The sequence below is a fragment of the Eschrichtius robustus genome, chromosome 7 (assembly GCF_028021215.1).
Source record: "Eschrichtius robustus isolate mEscRob2 chromosome 7, mEscRob2.pri, whole genome shotgun sequence".
Taxonomy (NCBI): Eukaryota; Metazoa; Chordata; class Mammalia; order Artiodactyla; family Eschrichtiidae; genus Eschrichtius; species Eschrichtius robustus.
Genome location: NC_090830.1, coordinates 110,813,992 through 110,838,671, shown reverse-complemented (window position 1 = coordinate 110,838,671; position 24,680 = coordinate 110,813,992). Strand labels below are relative to the sequence as shown.

General features: G+C 40.5%; 1 protein-coding gene and 1 pseudogene across 4 annotated transcripts in view; one reads left to right on the top strand and one right to left on the bottom strand.

Annotated features, from left to right (window-relative positions):
* Positions 1-7,035: 7,035 nt before the first annotated feature.
* Positions 7,036-8,523, bottom strand: LOC137767761 (MSL complex subunit 3 pseudogene; annotated as a pseudogene).
* Positions 8,524-12,561: 4,038 nt separating this feature from the next.
* CPN1 (carboxypeptidase N subunit 1) overlaps positions 12,562-24,680 on the top strand; it is a 35,001-nt gene continuing 22,882 nt past the window's right edge. For all 4 annotated transcript variants that reach the window (XM_068549011.1, XM_068549010.1, XM_068549009.1 and 1 more), the window contains exons 1-2: positions 12,562-12,998; positions 23,471-23,670. In XM_068549011.1, the coding sequence (XP_068405112.1) occupies positions 12,779-12,998; positions 23,471-23,670 (420 nt within the window). In that variant the 5' untranslated portion in view covers positions 12,562-12,778. The remainder of the gene's footprint in view (positions 12,999-23,470; positions 23,671-24,680) is intronic.

Sequence of the window (24,680 nt, the reverse complement as noted above, 5' to 3'; positions counted from 1 at the left end):
ATCAGTACTTTGTTTCTTTTTATTGCTGAATATGTATCTAGCACATTTCATTTATCCATTCTTACCAGCAGGGTGTGAGGGTGGGAAGTTTGCTTTTGAAGGAAGAAGGTGTGCTCCTTCCTGGTGGTTGGATTGTGAATGTGACAATGGGGCTGGAACATCTGTCTGGACAATAAGTTAAGTGTGTGTTGAGATAGGTAGAGCAACAAGCTAGAAGGAGCCTGGGCCATTTGATGAGCACAACACTGGCCTTGAACCTACTGCTTCCAAGCTCCATTTATGTAAGAAAGAGGTCAAGATCCAATCATTTGGCATTTTCTATCTAGTCCTGAAGCATATAGGGTGTTGGGGGCAGGGAACACTGATGAAAATCAGAGAATATAGAGAAAGCCATTCAGGAAGGCAGAATAGCAGGGAGGTGGCAAAAGGAAGAGTTCAGGAAGAAAAATAAAAGAAAAAAAGGAGAGCATTACAAAGAGCTCAGCACAGCCTTGGAGCATCAGGAGCACATGGCTTTTTATAAGAGACACCGACAGCTTTGATTTTGTGGCGGGTTTTGATGAGTAAATGAAACTTACTGCAAAGGGCAGATAAATGCACTTTGAAAAGGTATCAACCTAATAATCTTGAAAATATAAATTTCATTTAAGTTTAAATTGTTTCTGTTACACTCTTTTTCCTTCTCTACAAATGTTGTTGAAAAAACATAGCAACGTAATCACCATCCCTTAATGATTTCTGGTTTTCTTTTCTTTAGAGCCATTAGTTGGCAACTAATATTTCGTCTTGTGAAGAAACATTTTTCCAAAGGTAAGTGATTCCTTCAGCTTTATTTCAACTTCTTTTTCTTCTGTTAAATATATGTTCAATGTAGTAATTTTTATTTTTAAAAGCATAAAGACTATGATCCGTTTTTGTAAAATTATCTATCCCTCTATCTGCAAATTCATTCTTTTACAAATATTTAGTGAGCACCTAGTATGTGTTAAACATTATGTTAAGCATTGAGGACAAAGTAGTGAGAAGAAAAAAAAGAAAAAGACCCAAAAAAATAAATAAATAAAAGCAAGACAGTAATCCTTGCCTTCATACAACTTACATTTTAGTGGTAAATACAATCCCCCAAAAAAGGAACAAATAATTATATAGTTTGCCTTTAGATAATGATAAGTATTATGAAGAATAATCAAGTAAAGGAATAGATAATGGTAAGGGGTGGCAACCAGGGACTAGTTTAGGTGGGAAGGTCAGGGCTAGCCACTCTAAGGTGGTGGTATTTGAGTGTGGACTTAAGTGATGTAAAGGGAAAACATTTAAGATAAGAGCATGCAAACATTTAAGATAAGAGCGGTCCAGGCAGAAAGAATAGTAAGTATAAAGGCCCTGGAGTAGATATAAGCTTGGTATGTTTAAGAAATTAAAAGGATTTTGTGACCGTTGCTTACTGGGCCTTTTTGCTATTGTAAGAATTTTTTATTTTAAGTATGGGAAATCACTGAAATGTTTTGAGTCAGAAAGTAATTTAGTTTATGTTTTTAAAACACTCTGGCTACTGTGTAGGGAATAAAACTAGTAGGGCAAAAAAAAAAAAAAAAAATGGAAATGGAGAATATTTGAGGAGGCTTTTGTCATTGTCCAAACAAGAAATCTATGATGGGGCTGTTGTCACCATCCAAGCGAGTAAGATACGGTCACCTGGACTAAGATGACAGCGGTCAAGGTGAGAGAAATAGTCAGTTTCCAGACATACTTTCAGACATACTTTCAAAGCAGTCTGTATAACTTGATGATATGGGGAGTGAGATAAAGAGAGGGATTGTGGATGAGTCCTAGGTTTTGGTCTAAGAAATTGGATCAATCGTGGTAATATTTGCCAATTTGGGGAAACTGAAAAGGGAAAGAACAGATTTTAAGAGTCATCACAATAAGATTGATTGTCACCAGTTGATTACAGTGTCCTAGCTGATGGGGTATGGGGGCAGTATCTTATTTTTATCCTCATATTTTTCTGTTTTCATAACAAACATACTCATTTTTACATAAGCATATAAAGTTATTTTTTAAAAGAAGGATTTTTCAGTTACTCTTAAGAACTGGAAGCCAGATTGAAGGCAGTTTTTGTGATGTAACCAGGCCCACGTGGTGGAGGCATTCGGTGTTATGGAAAGCACCAAGCTTTGGAGTCAGAAAGCTAATTTAATCTCCAGATTTTCTAACTATATGTTATATGAGCTGGGAAAATCATTTAAATTTTAGGGATCTTCATATATGTAAGTGGAATATAATGGTCTCAAGAAAGATTGAGGTGAAATTCAAATGGGATTATGTGGGTAAAAGCATTTAATCATTCAATCATTCACTTACTCCACAAGTATTTAGTGGAACTTACTACATGCCAGGCCCCAGTCTAGTTGCTAGAGACACATCAGAAAATAAAAGAGATCAATTCTCTGTCCACAAGGTGCTTATAGCCTTATAGGGAGAGAAGACAATAAACAGACAATTAAATATACAATATGTCAGATGGTAAAAAGTGCTTTGAGGAAATATTAAATAGGGGAAGGTGAAAAGGGAGTGCTGGGGACACGGTTGGTTTCTCCTCATCCAATTGACCCATCACTGATTGGTGTCACTTGTGGACACAGTTTGTATCTGTAAGGCTCTGTCTGGCTCCAGGGACTGGAGTGGGGGTTAGTGGCCTTAGGAATGGGTACCTATTAGAAATCCTCATGGAGGTATGAGGTACGTAGCTGGAAGTACAGTTTTGGAGTTCAGAGAAGTAGGAGCAAGAAATATAAATTTGAGGGTCATCAGCTTATAGTGGGATTTGTCGATGAGACCATCTGGAATTAAGTGCTGATAAAGAGAAGAAATTCAAGAACAGACCCCAGCAGACTCCTACAGGGTCAGCGTTATAAGGAGGGATCAATAAGCTTCACCCCTCTTAAAACTCTCACCAAACACACACTCCTCTACCGTTTTTAATCTGGTTAACATCTATTCATTCAGATCTCAGATCTCAGTTCATACATTACTTCCTTCATTTTAAAATTTATCCAGAGCATTATACTGGGATTTAGTGGTGAACAGTAAGTAAGATAAGTTAGTCTTGCCCTTCACTGAGTTTATCTTCTACTGGAAGAGAAAGCCAGTAGACAATAAAGAAGCAAATAAATAAATAAGTACAGACTAAGTCAAATATTCTGATTGAAATAAACAGGAGATAAGACTGAGCATAACCAGGGGAGGCCTCTTTAGATGAGATATCAGGGGAAGGCCTCCATGTGTAGTTCACCATTGTGCTAATATCAGAAGTATAAGATGAGCTGGGAGAAGAACATTCCAGGCAAAGAATTGGAAGATCTTTCCCGAGGACTGACTTGCCTTACTCTCCACGCTCAGCCAGGTTCCTTTTGCCCTACACTCTCCTAACCCTTAAAACCCAAGTAGCTCTCAGAGTCCTTGCTGACTTGAATTGAGCTGGACTCTTGATTCATTTATAGGGCCAGTCAACTAATAATTTATTAAGCAGGCTTAAATTACATTGAGACTGTACTGCAGAAGCTCAGAGTTACTGCTGGAGGATAGAAAGAAATTTTAAAACTAAGATTACTGAAGGTGTGGGTTGGGAAGTTTGATTCATTTGCCTAAACAAGGCTCTGCAGGGCTGGCTTCCCAAGATTTGAGTCAAGACCCTCAAAGGATGTCAGACAAGTGAGCTTTCTGCTCCAGCTTTCCCTGACTTCCAAGAACCCCAGCTCTATCCAAGACTTAAGGTATTAGGGGGTGTATTCATTTCCTATTGTGGGTAAAAAATTACCACAAACGTAGTGGCTTAAAACAACCCCGATTTGTTATCTTACAGTTCTGGAGATCAGAAGTCTGAAATGGGTCTCATTGGACTAAAAGCAAGGGTTGACAGGGCTGCATTCTTTTCTGAAGGCTCCAGGGGAGAATGTGTTTCCTAGGCTTTTGTAGTTTTTAGAGGCTGCTTGCATTCCTTGGCTCATGGCCCCTTCCTCCATCTTCAAAGCCAGCAATGGCCCACTGAGCCTTTCTCACGTCTCATCACTCTGACTCTGACCCTCCTGCCTTCCTCTTTCTCTTATAAGGACACTTGTGATTGCACTGGGCCCACCTGGATAATCACTCCATCTCAAGATTAGCTCATTAGCAACCTTAATTCCATCTGCAAACTTCATTCTCTCTTGCCATGTAACATAACATATTCATGGGTTCCAGGGATTAGGGTGTGGACACCTTTGGGGGCCATTATTATACCTACCACAGGAGGATACAGGACTCTCTGATCTGATTCAACTCCCACATATCCTCCAGCAAGCCCTCCCTGATCCTCCAAAACTAGGTTAGGTGACCCTGCTCGATGGCCCATGTGGTTGCATCCATCACTCTTCCCCTAGTGTTGTGCTTGTTCACTAGTCTGTATCTTTGAGGATAGTAGCTGCTTTTTTCACTCTTGGTTATCTGTCTCTTCACTGGAATGTAAGCACCACATGGTCAAAGATCTTTGTTGGTTTTATTCTATATCAAAAATAATGATACAAGTAAAGCCTTTAGATATATTCAATATATGTATTGAATGAATGAATTGTATCTCCATCACCTAGCCTGGTCTCTAGCACAGAGTAGATAGATGCTTAATGCTGCTGCTACTATTAATACTGCTAATAATATTTATTAAGCCCTTACTATGTGCCAGGCACTGTGCAAAAGGCCTTATGTATATTATCTTGTTTGAGTCACACAACTCATGAGGAAGGAGCTGGTTTTTCTCCATCCTATACGGAGGGAAACTGAGGTTATAGAAGTTAATTATTTGGCCCAAGATCAAATGGCCTAAGAGGGAGTTGAACTTGTATTTAAAATTGTATATCTCTGCATATGCTAAGTGAAATAAGCCAGATAGAAAAAGACAAATACTGTATGATCTCCCTTATATGTGGAATCTAAAACAGCCATACTCGTAGAAACAGAGTAGAATGGTAGTTGCCTGGGGCTGGGGAGTAGAGGAAATGAGATGTTGGGCAAAGGGTACAAACTTCAAGCTGTAAGACAAATAAGTTCTGGGAATCTAATGTACAGCATGGTAACTGTAGTTTACAGGACTTTATTATATACTTGAAAGTTGCTAAGAGAGTAGATTGTAAATGTTCTCATCTCACACACACACACACACACACACACACACACACACACACACACAAGTACATGAGGTGATGGAGGTGTTAATTAACCCTAACGTGGTAATCATTTTGCAATGCGTACATGTATTAAATCATCACATTGTATACCTTAAATGTACACAGTGTTATATGTAAATTACATCTCAATGAAGCTATAAAAAAATTTTTTTAAATATTATATCCCCCTGACACTCAAGTTCCTTCTACTTCTAGTTGCTTTGAGAGACATTGTATGCCCTCTGGCTTCAGGGCATATGCTCTGGTACTCTATGTGAAATTCCAGGGAAGGAGTGTCAACCTCAGCCCTGATGTACAGAGGGTATTCCTTGTTTACAACAACCCGAAGTTCATACAAGCAGGGAGGGTACATCCCTCTCCGAGAGGATGGGTGTCATCTGTTTAGCATGAGTGAGGTCACCATAAGAACTAAAGAGACATTTACCAGAGAAATGGGAATTCTTCTGCAGAGGAACAATTTGGGACTATCTCGGGACCACTAAGCCAAGCCTTCAATAATGACAGTAGAAATTGTCCTGTTGACAAAAATTCAATTAATTATCAAGTTAAGAGGGGAAAAAGGGGGAATGTCATTCAAGCCAAACTGAAGATTGTAACCTGGGAAGCATATTCTTTTTTTTTTTTTGAATTTTTAAATTTTATTTTATTTATTTATTTGTTATACAGCAGGTTCTTATTAGTTATCTATTTTATACATATTAGTGTATATATGTCAATCCCAATCTCCCAGTTCATCCCACCACCCACCCCTTCCCCCCTTGGTGTCCATACGTTTGTTTTCTACATCTGTGTCTCTATTTCTGCCTTGCAAACTGGTTCATCTGTACCATTTTTCTATATTCCACATATATGCGTTAATATACAATATTTGTTTTTCTCTTTCTGACTTACTTCACTCTGTATGACAGTCTCTAGGTCCATCCACGTCTCTACAAATGACCCAATTTCGTTCCTTTTTATGGCTGAGCAATATTCCATTGTATATATGTACCACATCTTCTTTATTCATTCGTCTGTCAATGGGCATTTAGGTTACTTCCATGATCTGGCTATTGTACATAGTGCTGCAATGAACATTGGGGTGCATGTGTCTTTTTTTTTGTTTTGAAAACTCTCTCTTGATTCTTTCCAACAAGATGGGCAATGATTTATTTGAAATCACCAAAAATAACATCTTACAGAAAGGGAACTATACATTACACAACCAAGTGTAGCTATAAAATCTCAAACATTCAGGCAATGCTTTATTTAGATCACCAAAAATAAGGTTTTATAGAAAAGGAACTGTAACAAGCAAATGTATAGCTGCACATTTTCTTTTGCCATCAATATCAACTCCCTCTAAAATATTCTGGGACTACTTTTCGGTTTCCAAGCAAAACTAATGTTTTGTTGCTCAGCCTCATCACAAGAATGAAAACGGCTTGCAAAACGATTTTGTTTAATGCTAACAAATAACTAAAAAATGTGGTTATTGCTAACACGTAACTCCGTCTACTGAAACAGCCCAACCTACACACACTTTCGTGAACATTTCACTGTGAACACAGCTGCTCTTTTCTGGCCGTCACAGATGACATGTACCATGGCAAGGGTCACATGTTGGAGGCCGTTCAGGCACCTAGGAAGTAATCTTAACAGAAATAACTACGGGAGGTAAGCAGCTCAAACAAGTGGGCCCGCCACAGCCCCCCAAGACGGGTATCGCATTCACTGTGCCTGTAAGGAAGGCCCACCAACTCCCTAGTTCTTTACTGGGGACCGAGAGCGCAAAGCTAGATAGAGAAGCTGCTCTTCCAGAACCATCAAAACCTTAATAAATCACCCTGGGGTTCTTCGTGCTGTAGTACACCTCACAGGCAGCAACATAGGCAGACTCTGGGAAAAAGTCATCATGGTATTCTGCTAAAAACCTCAGAAAGAGATCAAAGTGCTTCAGTAAAGCCTTCAGATTCTTCTCAGAAAAGGACATCTTTCCAAGGATTTCTGGAAGTTTCACAAACAATTGCAGCAAGTGTTGCGCCTCATAAATGTAAGCGGGTGGAGGTGGCTGGTCACCTGGGGGGTAACTGTCGGGTACAGGTTTCCAGGAGAGGACCTCATTTATTTCATTAGTTCCTCTGCCTTCAAAGCCAGCAAACACCGCACTCCCTTCCTTGCTAGGGGTCAGAGGAACAGGTGAGGATGATCTGCTATGAGCAGGTGTCTTCTTTTCCAGGTGCAGGAACAGCTTGGGCATGCTGGGAGACGTGTCCTGCTGCTGGCACTTGGGCTGAGGCGAGGCGCTGCTCTCAGACAGCCTGTCACAATTGGCAGAGTGGCGTGTGGACCTCCTCAGAGACTGCAAAGCTTCCGGCTCAGCTTTGCACCTTTTGGGGGTGGCTGGTTCGCCTGTGGTTGGCTGACTCTCTGTGGACTGTGGTGTGGATGGATTCAACAAAGGTGGGCTTGGAGAGAACTCCTCCTGGTTCCTATTAGCGTTTGTGGTACTTTCCTTAATCGGAAGAAAAAATTTGGACGAAGTCACCTTTTTATACTGAACTTGTTCATGTGGATAGAGCAAAACCAATGGGAGAGTGTAATCATAGGTTATTCTTAATCCATCCACCATCTCCTTACAAAGGTCAACGTTCTTTTCTGCTGGGATATAATGCACATTCACGTTGGCGTGTGGCATAGCGTGATGGTGATGAGGCCTCTCATTGGCTGAAGAGGCTGTATTGATAGCAAAATGCTTCACGTACGATTCCAAAATAGTTATGATGTTGGTCTGGCATGGACGTTTCACTAACCGTTTCCTCCTGTTGATAGAGTAACAATCGTCCTCAAGCTTCTTCTTCAGAACTTCAGGGATTTCTATAGCTATTGTTCTTTCTTCCATTTCCTTTTTTGCGTGCCGCTCAGAGGAACTGCTTATTAAGTTTTCAACACTTTCATCTTTTTCTTCAGCAGGGAGGCTTTTTAAGACAGAGTCCACACCAGGCAACCTGCAGTGCTTCCTCTTTCTTCCTGTGCTTCTCAGGCGAGCTACAGCTTTTCTTGCCAACTTACACTGTAATCTCCAATTTTCATTGGTGTCACGAAGGACATGATCTTCAGCTGCCCATCTATCCCAGCTTCTGTTCCACCCATTCAAATGGATCAGATATTCTGGGATCTTTCTGCCTTTTTTGTCTTTACCAACAATAACATCGACAGTCTTGGCATCGTCCAGCACTCGTGCCTTGGTGGGGTCAGGCTCGAAGCACAACACTTTCTCCCCTGAGTGGAATTTAAATTTCACGCCCTCTCTGGCACTCATTTGCTCATCGTGGTGGAGGGCGAGGCTCCAGGGTGGGCGGAGCATGTGCCGCATATGTGTTTTTTTTTTTTTTTTTCAAAACACAAGAGTACTGGCCCAACTAGACCACTGGAAACATTGCCTTTTTTTTTTTTTTTTAACTTTTGGGTTTTTTTATTTTTTATTTATTTATTTATGGCTGTGTTGGGTCTTCATTTCTGTGCGAGGGCTTTCTCTAGTTGTGGCAAGTGGGGGCCACTCTTCATCGCAGTGCGTGGGCCTCTCATTATCGCAGCCTCTCTTGCTGCGGAGGACAGGCTCCAGAAGCGCAGGCTCAGTAATTGTGGCTCGCGGGCCCAGTTGCTCCGCGGCATGTGGGATCTTCCCAGACCAGGGCTCGAACCCATGTCCCCTGCACTGGCAGGCAGATTCCCAACCACTGCGCCACCAGGGAAGCCCCGCATGTGTGTTTTTGAATTATGGTTTTCTCAGGGTATATGCCCAGTAGTGGGATTGCTGGGTCGTATGGTAGTTCTATTTTTAGTTATTTAAGGAACCTGCATACTGTTCTCCATAGTGGCTGTATCAATTTACATTCCCACCAACAGTACAAGAGTGTTCCCTTTTCTCCACACCCTCTCCAGCATTTGTTGTTTGTAGATTTTCTGATGATGCCCATTCCGGGAAGCATATTCTTAGAAAGCTCTGAGAACCGTTCCACCTGTTAGGAGTCTAAGGCACAGTCACATACGTTTTCGAGACAAAGGACTGTACATCAAAATGGCATAATGATATTTTACATAAAGTTCACCAAGGATACATGGTCCACGTAAGCACGTAGAAAGCGAGCAGCAAGTCACCACGACCCCCTACAGAGCTGGGAAAGAACAATATTCTTTTAAGAAGTTACATTGCTAGGAAAAACATTGATCTTTACTGTAGAGCAGGCCCATCTTTGAGGAGCTCTGGTTAATGTGTAATGTGGATGCACACTGCACATGAGGGAGGGAGGGAGGAGGTCCAAACAAACACACAGAGAAAATTTTATGTTTAATTTTTTCTTGTCCTGCCTTAAAATATAAATTTTAGGGCTTCCCCAGTGGGGCAGTGGTTGAGAGTCTGCCTGCCAATGCAGGGGACACGGGTTCGAGCCCTGGTCTGGGAGGATCCCACATGCCGCGGAGCAACTAGGCCCGTGAGCCACAGTTGCTGAGCCTGCGCGTCTGGAGCCTGTGCTCCGCAACAAGACAGGCCGCGATGGTGAGAGGCCTGCGCACCGCGATGAAGAGTGGCCCCCACTTGCCGCGACTGGAGAAGGCCCTCACACAGAAACGAAGACCCAACACAGCCATAAATAAATAAATAAATAAATTAAAAAAAAAAAAAAAATATATATATAAATTTTATTTCATCAGTCCTAGATCAAGGGCTTAATGTGTAACAGCACTAGTGATGTCCTTTCAGCTTTCTCTCTTGATGCCTGCCCTCACCGCCTGGGGTGTCAGGATCTCATCAGAAAATTATGGGATTTTAGCAGTGGGTGCAAAATCCTGTGGTTTTTACTCTGTGGTACTGCTGATTTGGTACTGATCTTGGGCCAACTCTCTAGACCATCTGTGGGCCAGACTGGCCTGGCTATAGTTTGTTCACCCAATATAACCAAGAGTTGATAGCTGTCTTTACTGACAGGTGAGAAAAGCATAGGATTTCCTTGGAAAAGTTCGCTGAAGTGCAGGAGGATGCAAGAGGAAAAGTCAATAATGGGTCTATTCATTCATTCAACAAATGTGCACCCATGCCAGGCTGTGTGCTAGAGGCTGACGATCATCCTGGGGGGCAGGAACAATGCATCAGCAGGGCTGCCCTCTATCCTAACACCTAACACCTAGCACAGTGGATAAGTGCATAACAGGCAAAGTCATAAGATTGGAGATACAAAGACTGATGGTAACAGCAATTGCAAGGGGACATGAGGAAGACCCAGGGTTTGGAGCTGAGTTAAGCTACCTGGGGAAAGAACATAAGCAAAAGCAGGAAAGCAGGTGATGAGGGCATGCTCAGAAGACAGTAGGCACTGCAGTGGGGCTGCACTGGGGTGAGGTCACAATTGGACCTGGTAGGAGTGACTTGAAAACCAGGCAGAAGCATTTGGATTTTACACTCTAGTGCATGAAATTCCACTGAAACTTTGTTTTTAAAAAAAAAAACTTTATTGAAGTATAATTTACATACCATAAAATTCATCCATTTTAAGTGTGCAATTCAATGATTTCTAGTAAATTTACCAAGTTATGCAACCGTCACCATCACCCAGTTTTAGAACATGTTCATCACTCCAACAAGATCCCTCATGCCCATATACAGTGACTCTCCTTCCCCACTCCCAGCCCTACTAAGTCACTATTTTACTTTCTGTCTCTGTAAGTTTACTTTTGCAGGACATTTCATATAAATGGAATCATACAATAAGAGGGTTTTCTGTGTTGGCTCCTTTCAGTTAGCATGGCGTTTTTGAAGTCCATCCATGTTGTAGCATGTATTAGTATTTTATTCCTTTTTATTGCTGAATAATGTTCAATTGTATGGATATACCACATTTTATTTATCCATCAGTTGGTGGACACTTGGGTAGTTTCCACTTTTGGCTACTACAAATAATGCCACTATGAATATTCTTGTGTACAAGTCTTTGTTCTCTTGGGTAGGTACCCAGGAGTGGAATTGTTGTGTTGTATGGTAAATTTATAGTTAACTTTTGGGTGGCTGTACTTAATTATTTTTATTTATTTTTTAAAAGCACCTTTATTGACGTATAATTTGTATACCATAAAATTCATCTGCTTCCCGTTTACAATTCAATGAATTTTAGTGTATTTACAGAGTTGTACAGTCACCACAATCTAATTTTAGAACACTTCTATCACCCTAAGAAGAAATCTTGTGCCCATTTGTAGTCACTCTGCATTTTCACTCCTAGCCCTAGCCAACCTCTAGTTTACTTTCTGTCTCTATATGTTTGTGTTTTCTAAACACCTCCTATGAATTGGATCATATAATATGTGATCTTTTGTGTCTTCTTTCACTGAGCATAATATTTTTAAGATTCATCCATCTTGTACAGTGTATCAGTACTTCGCTCCTTTCCATTGTCAAATGATATTCCATTGCATGGATATGCCATATTTTGTTTATCCATTCATTAGTTAACGGATATGTAGATTGTTTCTACTTTTCTATTGTGGATAATACTGCTATGAACATTTACATACTAGTTTTTGTGTGGATATGTGTTTTCATTTCTCTTGGGTAGATACCTAGGAAATTGCTGGATTGTATAGTAAGTATATATTTAAACTTCTAAGAAACTGCAAAACTGTTTTCCAAAGTAGCTGCACCATTTATATTCCCATCGGCAATATATGAGGGTTCTAGTTTCTCCCTATTCTCGACAACACTTGTTATTGTGTCTTTTTGATTATAGCCATTCTAGTGGATGTGACGTGATATCTCATTGTGGTTTTAAGTTGCATTTCCTTAATAACCAATAGTGTTGAACATCTTTAATGTGCTCATTAGTCATTCATATATCTACTTTAGTTGAATAAAATGTCTATTCAAATCTTTTCCCCACTTTTAAATTGGGTTATTTGTTTTATTACTGGGTTGTAAGAGTTCTTGATTTATTCTGGATATATTGTCAGATACATGATTGACAACTGTTTTCTCCCAACCTGGGGCTCACCTTTTCATTTTCTCAATGGTATCTGTTCAAAGGTTTTTGAGGAGAAAAAGGACAAAACATAGCTGTGCTTCGGAAAGATAGGATGTAGAATGGATCAAAAGGACAGAGTGTTCTATTTTAATACCCTTTCCTATATTGTAATATAGGGAACAAGGACAGGCCAAGCTTCTCAAAATTCTCCGGGAATCAAAGGGTTATAAGCAGCTATTTATTGAAGCCTGTTTACAGTCCAGTTAATCAGTAAACCAGAATCAGTGAAACTACCCAATCTGAAGAAGTGCAAAAACCTTTCAAAAGGTTTTCATGGATTAGGAGAGGCAGAGAAATGGGGGAGGGGAGATGAGTGCCTATTCCAGAGCTACATAAATAACTTCTGGCTTTGGAGGGACAGTTCTGAACTTTCTTCCCAGGCACTGTCACACTGGTGTTTACTGGTGGGAAACTAGGAAAAGCTGGTTCTTGGCCCTTGGATTTTGACTGGTTACTGGGAGAAGCGGGGCCCATTTTAGTGAGTCTCTGAAAAAGCCCAGCAAGATGTCAGACCTGGTCTCAATTTTCCTCCAGCTCCTTCTCTTCAAGTTGGTTGCCCCGGTAACCTTTCGCCACCACCGCTATGATGACCTCGTGCGGACGCTGTACAAGGTGCACAATGAATGCCCCCATGTCACGCGGGTTTACAGCATTGGGCGCAGTGTGAAGGGGAGACACCTCTACGTGCTGGAATTCAGCGACTACCCTGGAATCCATGAGCCCTGTAAGCCCTGAGCATGTGTCTTAAAGTGTGTGTGGGCAGGACCCTTCCCTTACAAATCCAGTAATTGGGGTGGTTTCTGGGGAGGTCCCTGGACCCCTCCACCCATAAAGTATCACCACTTCCTCAGCCTGGGCTAAGTATTTCCTTGCTTAGCCTACAAACTGGCCCTGCCTCTGGGGAGCTGCAACCCCATTTCAGGCTCCAGTCTGTTCCTCCTTTTTGGGTTCTGTTTGCTCAAGACCTTAATGGTAAAAGGTGAGTCTTCTTCCCTGCTCCCTTCCCATCCCCCCGCCTTCCCTCCCATTACCCTTCTTTCTTCCTTGCTGTTACTATTCTGCCTTTCTGTATCCAATGCCTCTGGAGAAACAATTAGCCCTTCTAGTTCTGCCAGAGTTTAGGGATAGCTCTTAGGGGAATGATGGTGTACTCAGAGTATGGGATCCTGGAGAGAGTTTGAGGTTTGGGGTATTCATCTTATTCATTGCATTATTTGTTGTTAGTTTGTTTCTATTATAAAAGCCATCCATGCTTGGATTAAAGTAGAAATTAGATAAGGAAAAAACCTCACCCATAATCGCACCACTCACAGATGACCATCGTTAACATATTGATGTATCTCCTTCCAGACTTTCTTCTATGCATGTTTAAGCCACCTCCTCTTACATACACGTCATTTTTTTAATAAAAATGGAATCATACTATATCTGCTTTTCTCATTTCATAGTCTTTGATGAGTAGCATGTCTGTAAATGTAGATCTACATTATCATTTTTGGCTGCATAATATTCCATGGTTGCAAGTTTGTATTTAACAGTTCATTTATTGATGGGCATTTAAGTTGTTTCTACTTTACTGCTTTACTTACAGCAATTGTGACATTCAAATAGGTCAGTTCCTCCTTCAAACTGTCAACCTCAAGTCTCTTTTCCTCTCCACTTCCTCACCCTTCCCCCAGCCCAAATTCCATCACAGCCTGCCTAAATGATTGCACCAGGCTCCTGACCGTTCTCCTAACACCTAACAGCCACCACTCTCTAAACCTTTCATTTAAGACACAGATGCTAGATGCCCAAATACTGATATAATCCCCTCCCTCCCTTGCTTAAAAACCTTCAGTGGCAACCTCACACCCAGTGGATTCTGTCCATGACAGCTTCAAACTCTTAAGTGGCCAGTTCGGGGGAGGGGGGAGAGGGGGATGGGAGGCTGGCTCAAGGAAGGCTACGTGATTAGGTGACGGTAAGGGCCTTGCTTTGAAAATGCACTTGCAGAGCAAACACCCTGCTTTTACTCAGGTCGTGTGTTCATTGTGGAAGCTTGTGGGTGCTAATGGACATTGTAGGCTTAGCCCCTCACTCCATGCCCCTTTCTTGGTGCCCTTTCTACTTTCTTGCATTCAGTGCCTTTCTTGAAGCTTTTCATACTATTGTACCTCACTGATCCCTCTTTTCTCTGATGCCCTATCAACGGTACATCCATTCATTCCTTAATTATTCCACAAGCATTCCTGATGATCTACTCAATGTAAGCACTTTGGTAGACTCTGAATATAGCACAGAGAATAAAACAAAGACTCTGCCCTCAGGGTCTTAATTCTAGCGAGGTAAGACTGGCAATAAATAGGTAACTAAATAAATATATATTATACCAGATAAAAATAAGTGCTATTGAGAAAAAGAAACCAGGAAGGAGAGATAGGGAGTTGTGGACAATTGTGGGTTGAGTGGGGGAGGGGGTGTTGCCTTTTAGGAAAAGCTTCTCCTTTGAGGTGATTTTTGAGTATGTGATTGAGGTGCCATACTGATACTGGGAAGGAAAACACTGCACAGGGGGAAGAGCCGGAGCATGCTTGGCATGTGTGAGGAACAGCGTGGAGGCCCCTGTGGCTCCAGGAGAGTGAACCACAGGAAAGCAAGGTCAGAGCAGAGCTGTCGGGGATACTGGGCAGGAGGAGATCATGTGGGGCCTTACAGGCCTCTGCAAAAATTTTGGCTTTTGCTCTGAGTGAAGTGAGAAGCCGTTGGAGGGTTTTAAGCAGAGGAGTGACATGATCTGACTAAAAATTTTAAAAGATCACTCAGAACAAGGGTCAGCAAACTAGAGCCTTGAGGGCCAGCTACCTGTTTTTTTGTTGTTTGTTTTTTTTTTATTTTTTCACACACACACACTGTATTTTATTTTTACAAGAGATAAATAGACTGACACCAAGCATTGTAAATGGATGACCACAACAAAAGCAACAATGATTGCAATTACCAAACACGAAACACACTCATACTATGTCATAATATTGACATTCAGTCCAGTAATCCTCCATTGTAACAGCTCCTTTACTTTGCAGTGAAAATTGATTTGTATATTCTTTGCCTCTGAGTCCTTGTGGGATTTTTTTTTTTTAATTCAAACAAAGTCACAAAAATTATAATCATCCTCATCAGTTCACTCAGTCCCATGTAATTAATTTTTTTTTCATCTTGATCTTTTGTTAGCACTTTTATGAGTTCATCAGTTTTTCATTAGAGTTCTGAAAATGTTTTTTCATCCAGTTCAGCAGTACAGTCAGTTACCAGAAACCTGTACTTGTCAGAGTCTTTTCCATGAATTCCTTGAAGATGAAACCCTTTTATAGGAACATATTTGCAAAAGCATCAGAGTACACCCAGAACTGTCTGTAAATGACAAGACTTAGAAATGACCGTGGTTAAAGATTTGAAGAAAGTTCATAATAATGCAATTGACAAGGAAATTTAGTTATTTCTGAGATACACATTTTAAAGTAAACATTAGAATTATGACTTATAACTTTGTACCAGAACATATAAGATTTTTAGAAATTTCATGTAATGTCTGAAACATTTATATTAACATATTTCCATACAAATAACCCAATGAAACTTTAGTATTAATTGTTTTATTTGTTTTTTTATACTGCAGGTTCTTATTAGTCATCAGTTTTATACACATCAGTGTATACATGTCAATCCCAATCGCCCAATTCAGCACACCACCATCCCCACCCCACCGCAGTTTTCCCCCCTTGGTGTCCATATGTCTGTTCTCTATGTCTGTGTCTCAACTTCTGCCCTGCAAAACAGCTCATCTGTGCAATTTTTCTAGGTTCCACATACATGTGTTAATATACGATATTTGTTTTTCTCTTTCTGACTTACTTCACTCTGTATGACAGTCTCTAGATCCATCCACGTCTCAACAAATGACTCAATTTCGTTCCTTTTTATGGCTGAGTAATATTCCATTGTATATATGTACCACATCTTCTTTATCCATTCGTCTGTCGATGGACATTTAGGTTGCTTCCATGACCTGGCTATTGTAAATAGTGCTGCAATGAACATTGGGGTGCATGTGTCTTTTTGAATTATGGTTTTCTCTGGGTATACGCCCAGTAGTGGGATTGCTGAATCATATGGTAAATCTATTTTTAGTTTTTTAAGGAACCTCCATACTGTTCTCCATAGTGACTGTATCAATTTACATTCCCACCAGCAGTGCAAGAAGGTTCCCTTTTCTCCACACCCTCTCCAGCATTTGTTGTTTGTAGATTTTCTGATGATGCCCATTCTAACTGGTGTGAGGTGATACCTCATTGTAGTTTTGATTTGCATTTCTCCAATAATTAGTGATGCTGAGCAGGTTTTCATGTGCTTCTTGGCCATCTGTATGTCCTCTTTGGGGAAATGTCTATTTAGGTCTTCTGCCCATTTTTAGATTGGGTTGTTTGTTTCTTTAATATTGAGCTGAATGAGCTGTTTATATATTTTGGAGATTAATCCTTTGTCCGTTGATTCGTTTGCAAATATTTTCTCCTATTCTGAGGGTTGTCTTTTCATCTTGTTTATGGTTTCCTTTGCTGTGCAAAAGCTTTGAAGTTTCATTAGGTCCCATTTGTTTAGTTTTGTTTTTATTTCCATTACTCTAGGAGGTGGATCAAAAAAGATCTTGCTGTGATTTATGTCAAAGAGTGTTCTTCCTATGTTTTTCTCTAAGAGTTTTATAGTGTCTGGTCTTACATTTAGGTCTCTAATCCATTTTGAGTTTATTTTTGTGTATGGTGTTAGGGAGTGTTCTAATTTCATTCTTTTACATGTAGCTGTCCAGTTTTCCCAGCACCACTTATTGAAGAGACTGTCTTTTCTCCATTGTATATCTTTGCCTCCTTTGTCATAGATTAGTTGACCATAGGTGCGTGGGTTTATCTCTGGGCTTTCTATCTTGTTCCATTGATCTGTATTTCTGTTTTTGTGCCAGTACCATATTGTCTTGATTACTGTAGCTTTATAGTATAGTCTGAAGTCAGAGAATCTGATTCCTGCAGCTCCGCATTTTTCCCTCAAGACTGCTTTGGCTATTCGGGGTCTTTTGCGTCTCCATACAAATTTTAAGATTTTTGTTCTAGTTCTGTAAAAAATGCCATTGGTAATTTGATAGGGATTGCATTGAATCTGTAGATTGCTCTGGGTAGTATAGTCATTTTCACAATATTGATTCTTCCAATCCAAGAACATGGTATATCTCTCCACCTGTTGGTATCATCTTTAATTTCTTTCATCAGTGTCTTATAGTTTTCTGCATACAGGTCTTTTGTCTCCCTAGGTAGGTTTATTCCTAGGTATTTTATTCTTTTTGTTGCAATGGTAAATGGGAGTGTTTCCATAATTTCTCTTTCAGATTTTTCATCATTAGTGTATAGGAATGCAAGAGATTTCTGTGCATTAATTTTGTATCCTGCAATTTACCAAATTCATTGATTAGCTCTAGTAGTTTTCTAGTGGCATATGTAGGATTCTCTATGTATAGTATCATGTCAACTGCAAACAGTGACAGTTTTACTTCTTCTTTTCCAATTTGTATTCCTTTTTTTTCTTTTTCTTCTCTGATTGCCGTGGCTAGGACTTCCAAAATTATGTTGAATAAAAGCGGTGAGAGTGGACATCCTTGTCTCATTCCTGAACTTAGAGGAAATACTTTCAGTTTTTCACCATTGAGAATGATGTTTGCTGTGGGTTTGTCGTATATGGCCTTTATTATGTTGAGGTAGGTTCCCTCTATGCCCACTTTCTGGACAGTTTTTATCATAAATGGGTGTTGAATTTTGTCAAAAGCTTTTTCTGCATCTATTGAGATGATCATATGGTTTTTCTTCTTCAATTTGTTAATATGGTGTATCACATTGATTGATTTGCATATATTGAAGAATCCTTGCATCCCTGGGATAAATCCCACTTGGTCGTAGTGTATGATCCTTTTAATGTGTTGTTGGATTCTGTTTGCTAGTATTTTGTTGAGGATTTTTGCATCTATATTCATCAGTGATATTGGTCTGTAATTTTCTTTTTTTTTAAAATTAATTATTTATTTATTTATTTATTTTATTTATTTATGGCTGTGTTGGGTCTTCGTTTCTGTGTGAGGGCTTTTCTCTAGTTGTGGCAAGTGGGGGACGCTCTTCATTGCGCTGTGCGGGCCTCTCATTATCGTGGCCTCTCTTGTTGCGGAGCACAGGCTCCAGACACGCAGGCTCAGTAACTGTGGCTCACAGGCCTAGTTGCTCCGCGGCATGTGGGATCTTCCCAGACCAGGGCTTGAACCCGTGTCCCCTGCATTGGCAGGCAGATTCTCAACCACTGTGCCACCAGGGAAGCCCTGTAATTTTCTTTTTTTTGGAGTATCTTTGTCTGGTTTTGGTATCAGGGTGATGGTGGCCTCATAGAATGAGTTTGGGAGTGTTCCTTCCTCTGCAATTTTTTGGAAGAGTTTGAGAAGGATGGGTGTTAGCTACTCTCTAAATGTTTGCTAGAATTCACCTGTGAAGCCATCTGGTCCTGGACTTTTTTTTTTGGAAGATTTTTAATCACAGTTTCAATTTCATTACTTGTGATTGGTCTGTTCATATTTTCTGTTTCTTCCTGGTTCAGTCTTGGAAGGTTATACCTTTCTAAGAATTTGTCCATTTCTTCCAGGTTGTCCATTTTATTGGCATAGAGTTGCTTGTAGTAGTCTCTTAGGATGCTTTGTATTTCTGCGGTGTCTGTTGTAACTTCTCCATTTTCATTTCTAATTTTATTGATTTGAGTCCTCTCCCTCTTTTTCTTGATGAGTCTAGCTAATGGCTTATCAATTTTGTTTATCTTCTCAAAGAACCAGCTTTTAGTTTGATTGATCTTTGCTATTGTTTTCTTTGTTTCTATTTCATTTATTTCCGCTCTGATCTTTATGATTTCCTTCCTTGTGCTAACTCTGGGTTTTGTTTGTTCTTGTTTCTGTAGTTCCTTTAGGTGTAAGGTTAGATTGTGTTTACTTGAGATTTTTCTTGTTTCTTGAGGTAGGCTTGTATAGCTATAAACTTCCCTCTTAGAACTGCTTTTGCTGCATCCCATAGGTTTTGGATCATCGTGTTTTCATTGTCATTTGTCTCTAGGTATTTTTTGATTTCCTCTTTGATTTCTTCAGTGATCTCTTGATTATTTAGTAACATATTGTTTAGCCTCCATGTGTTTGTGTTTTTTACATTTTTTTCCCTGTAATTCATTTCTAATCTCATAGCGTTGTGGTCAGAAAAGATGCTTGATATGATTTCAATTTTCTTAAATTTACTGAGGCTTGATTTGTGACCCAAGACGTGATCTGTCCTGGAGAATGTTCCATGCACACTTGAGAGGAAAGTGTAATCTGCTGTTTTTGGATGGAATGTCCTATAAATATCAATTAAATCTATCTGGTCTATTGTGTCATTTAAAGCTTGTGTTTCCTTATTTATTTTCTGTTTGGATGATCTGTCCATTAGTGTAAGTGAGGTGTTAAAGTCCCCCACTATTATTGTGTTACTGTCGATTTCCTCTTTTAGAGCTGTTAGCAGTTGCCTTATGTATTGAGGTGCTCCTATGTTGGGTGCATTTATATATTTATAATTGTTATATCTTCTTCTTGGATTGATCCCTGGATCATTATGTAGTGTCCTTCCTTGTCTCTTGTAACATTCTTTATTTTAAAGTCTATTTTATCTGATATGAGTATAGCTACTCCAGCTTTCTTTTGATTTCCATTTGCATGGAATATCTTTTTCCATCCCCTCACTTTCAGTCTGTATGTGTCCCTAGGTCTAAAGTGGGTCTCTTGTAGACAGCATATATATGGGTCTTGTTTTTGTATCCATTCAGCAAGCCTGTGTCTTTTGGTTGGAGCATTTAATCCTTTCACGTTTAAGGTAATTATCGATATGTATGTTCCTATGACCATTTTCTTAATTGTTTTGGGTTTGTTTTTGTAGGTCCTTTTCTTCTCTTGTGTTTCCCACTTAGAGAAGTTCCTTTAGCATTTGTTGTAGAGCTGGTTTGGAGGTGCTGAATTCTCTTAGCTTTTGCTTGTCTGTAAAGCTTTTGATTTCTCCATCAAATCTAAATGAGATCCTTGCCGGGTAGAGTAATCTTGGTTGTAGGTTCTTCCCTTTCATCACTTTAAGTATATCATGCCACTCCCTTCTGGCTTGTAGAGTTTCTGCTGAGAAATCAGCTGTTAACCTTATGGGAGTTCCCTTGTATGTTATTTGTCGTTTTTCCCTTGCTGCTTTCAATAATTTTTCTTTGTCTTTAATTTTTGCCAATTTGATTACTATGTGTCTCGGTGTGTTTCTCCTTGGGTTTATCCTGTATGGGACTCGCTGCACTTCCTGGACTTGGGTGGCTATTTCCTTTCCCGTGTTAGGGAAATTTTCGGCTATAATCTCTTCAAATATTTTCTCTGGTCCTTTCTCTCTGTCTTCTCCTTCTGGGACCCCTATAATGTGAATGTTGTTGCGTTTAATATTGTCCCAGAGGTCTCTTAGGCTGTCTTCATTTCTTTTCATTCTTTTTTCTTTAGTCTGTTCCGCAGCAGTGAATTCCACCATTCTGTCTTCCAGGTCACTTATGCGTTCTTCTGCCTCAGTTATTCTGCTATTGATTCCTTCTAGTGTAGTTTTCATTTCAGTTATTGTATTGGTCATCTCTGTTTGTTTGTTCTGTAGTTTTTCTAGGTCTTTTTTAAACATTTCTTGCATCTTCTCGATCTTTGCCTCCATTCTTATTCCGAGGTCCTGGATCATCTTCACTATCATTATTCTGAATTCTTTTTCTGGAAGGTTGCCTATCTCCACTTCACTTCGTTGTTTTTCTGGGGTTTTATCTTGTTTCTTCACCTGATACATAGCCCTCTGCCTTTTCATCTTGTCTATCTTTCTGTGAATGTGGTTTTTGTTCCACAGGCTGCAAGATTATAGTGTTTCTTGCTTCTGCTGTCTGCTCTCTGGTGGTTGAGGCTATCTAAGAGGCTTGATGGGAGGCTCTGGTGGTGGGTCCCAGCTACCTGTTTTGGTAAATAAAATTTCACTGAAACACAGTCACACCCATTTGTTTTTGTATCATCTATGTCTGCTTTCACTGGAAGCATTGAGTAGCTGCAGTGAAGACAATATAGCCCATGAAGCCCAAAGGATTTACTATCTGGTCCCTTACAGGAAACGTTTGCTAAACACTGACTCAGGAGAATAGACTTGCATGACTGGGCAGATGCAAGGAGTTCAAGTAGGAGATTTATTGTAGTAATCCACACTTGCGATTGTGGGACCTTGAACCAAAATGATGACAGTGGTTGTTAGGAGAAGTGGTTGTACTGTATTCTGGATATACGGAAAGTAGAGACAAAAGAATTTTATATTGAATGCCTCCTAAGAGCAAGGCACTATGGTAGGTTCTACAGGGCAGTCATTCCCAAACTTATGGATTTCACACGCACACACAAATATATATATATGGGAGATCAGAGGGGACTAAAATAGATTTTCCAAATTTTATTTTACTGAACAAGGATGTTGAAGAATACTACCTGCCATCTGCTATCCCCATCCTTTCGTAAAATAAAGGATAACTTAACACCAAGAAAAGTAAGAAAGACATGATAAGATTAAAGAAATACACTAAGATTAAAGAATGTACATGATAGAAAATCCACCACACAGTCCTTATGGGTTATAGACATTCCTTTGGGAAAGACTGTTGTAGCAGGTAAATAACAATGGATTGTATCCTAAAGAAAGTTAAAAATGGCATACATTGCAAGGGCCAGGTCCAGTAAGGAAAATAGGACATGTGCAAAATTAGCCAAAACTCAGAGTAGAAGGTGGTATCATAAAAGGGAAGTTTAATAGCGAGTTCACTCCCAGCAAGGAGAATCCAAGATGGCTTCACAGAGTAAGGAGCATTTGAGCCTAGATGGATGGTGAGGAGGGCATGGAAATGTGAAGATGAAGAGACACAGAATCAGAAAAGGCATGAAGGCAAGAGAGTGCTGGGTGGGGGCTTCCCTGGTGGTGCAGTGGTTAAGAATCTGCCTGCCAATGCAGGGGACACGGGTTCGAGCCCTGGTCTGGAAAGATCCCACATGCTGCCGAGCAACCAAGCCCGTGCGCCACGACTACTGAGCCTGTCCTCTAGAGCCCACGAGCCACAACTACTGAGCCCACGTGCCACAGCTACTGAAGCCTGTGCGCCTAGAGGCTGTGCTTCACAACAAGAGAAGCCACCGCAATGAGAAGCCCACTCACCGCAAAGAAGAGTAGCCCCTGCTCGCCACAACTAGAGAAAGCCCGCGCACAGCAACGAAGACCCAATGCAGCCAAAAATAAATTAAAAAAAAAAAAAAAAAAGAGTGCTGGGTGGAAGGGAAATCACTTGGCCAGGGCTTTCTCCTTTCTTTTAAAACAGGGCAAGAATGATTTTTTTAAAGTGGTTCTAGAGGCTCCTCTCATGACCTCAGTTCTAACTTCAATTGAACAGTTAGCATAGCCAAAGAAAAGACTAAGGAATGAGACATACATAGACTCCTTCCTACTCTGTGCCTCAAGACACAGCATTCTCAGATATGAAGGGGAGATTTTAACCTGAGTACCAAGAAAATTAAATTTTCAACTGGTGCAATTAGGAACTGTTATGCTATAACCTGGAGGACTTTAGACCAGCAAATCTTGGAAAAGCACTATCCTTATCCTGAAAAGATTTGTCTCTGAGAAGCATTAAGCTACCTCAGTGCCACCTGGACTTTGACCTCCATTATTAATCTGCCAGGTGACCTCAGACAAGTTACTTAACCTCCTCCATACCCAGTACCCTCATCCTGAGGCTAATAATGCCTACTTTACAGGTTTTCTGTGAAGATTAGCAATAACATAAATGCCTAGTACACAGTAGGGTTTTAATAAATAGTAGACATTACTATCCGTGGCATGAATTTTTGTAGCATTTGTAGTTGCAGTTTGTTCAAAGGGGGCACAGGGATTATTGGAAAAGACCTAACAGAAGCATGAGGTTTTCTTTTATTCATTACTGAAAAAGAGGGGAAACGTCCCTTTGCATGGTTAGGAATTAACTGCACTCGTAAGCTTTCCCCACCTTCTTTATGTGTGTTTCTCTCACTTGCAGTGGAACCGGAAGTCAAGTATGTGGGGAACATGCACGGCAACGAGGTGCTGGGCCGCGAGCTGCTGCTGCAGCTGTCGGAGTTTCTGTGCGAGGAGTTCCGCAACAGGAACCAGCGCATCGTCAGGCTGGTGGAGGGCACGCGCATTCACATCCTGCCGTCCATGAACCCCGACGGCTACGAGGTGGCCGCAGCCGCCCAGGTACCGAGCCCCAGGGGGAGGCCCTGCAGAGAGCAGAGCCGTCCTAGGGAGTAAGGAAAAGCCGGGAGACCAGAGGTGTCCTCTCTGTCCCACTGTAAATGCTTCGATGTGATAGAGGAAAAGCTGGAGAAATAGAATGAAGTGTGAAGATGGGTTCAGCACTGTAGCACCCTATGCAATGAATGGGGGTTCTCTCTGAGTCTCAGTTCCCTCCCTCCCCCGCCTTTCCAGCTGAGTTCTCCATTTCATTGTGAGGATGAGTGAAGCAGTATCAGCGACAACATTTTATCAACTGGAAGGTACTGAACAGGTGTGAAGGGATATTGCAAAACGGCCCTTCTTCCCTGAACTTTTAGCTTCCAACCCTAAATCCTCTTCTTCCCACACTACACTTACATTTGCATTTGGGGGGAAAAGAGAAAGAATGAGCTTTTCTCAGAATTGTGGGGTGGCGGGTTAGTCCTGTTATAGATAGTTCATACTTTATTCCATCTCTGTACGGCTTTTTTCCTCTACTAGTATAGTACTCAGCCTTTGAATTCTTTATTTTAGAGTTACATTGTTCAGGGGACAAATAAAAAAAAGTGTTTATGGGCTTTATTTCCTAACATAAATTCGAAATATCAGTGTGCCTAACTTTAAGTCAGTGATTCTTTTGTGGCTGTGCATCAGAATTGTAGGTGAAGATTTTTGAGATACAGGTTCTCAGGTCCTCTCCCCACCCCAAATCTACTGAATGAGAATTTTCAGTGGGTGAGGGCAGGCATCTGCCTTACACAATGGATATGTTCCTTTAAAAGCTGTATTTAAACCTGGTTTGTTTGGGTTTTTTTTTTTTGGAGGGGGGTGTAAATGCAAGATTCTTTTTTTTCCATTTAAAAATATGTTTACTGGGGGTAGTCTTAAAGTGTTTTTTATGTTTAAGACTAGACTTCACTACTTTACTTTTTTTTTTTTAATTTTGCTTTTATTGTGGTAAGAGCACCTAAGATGAGATCTACCCTCTTAAC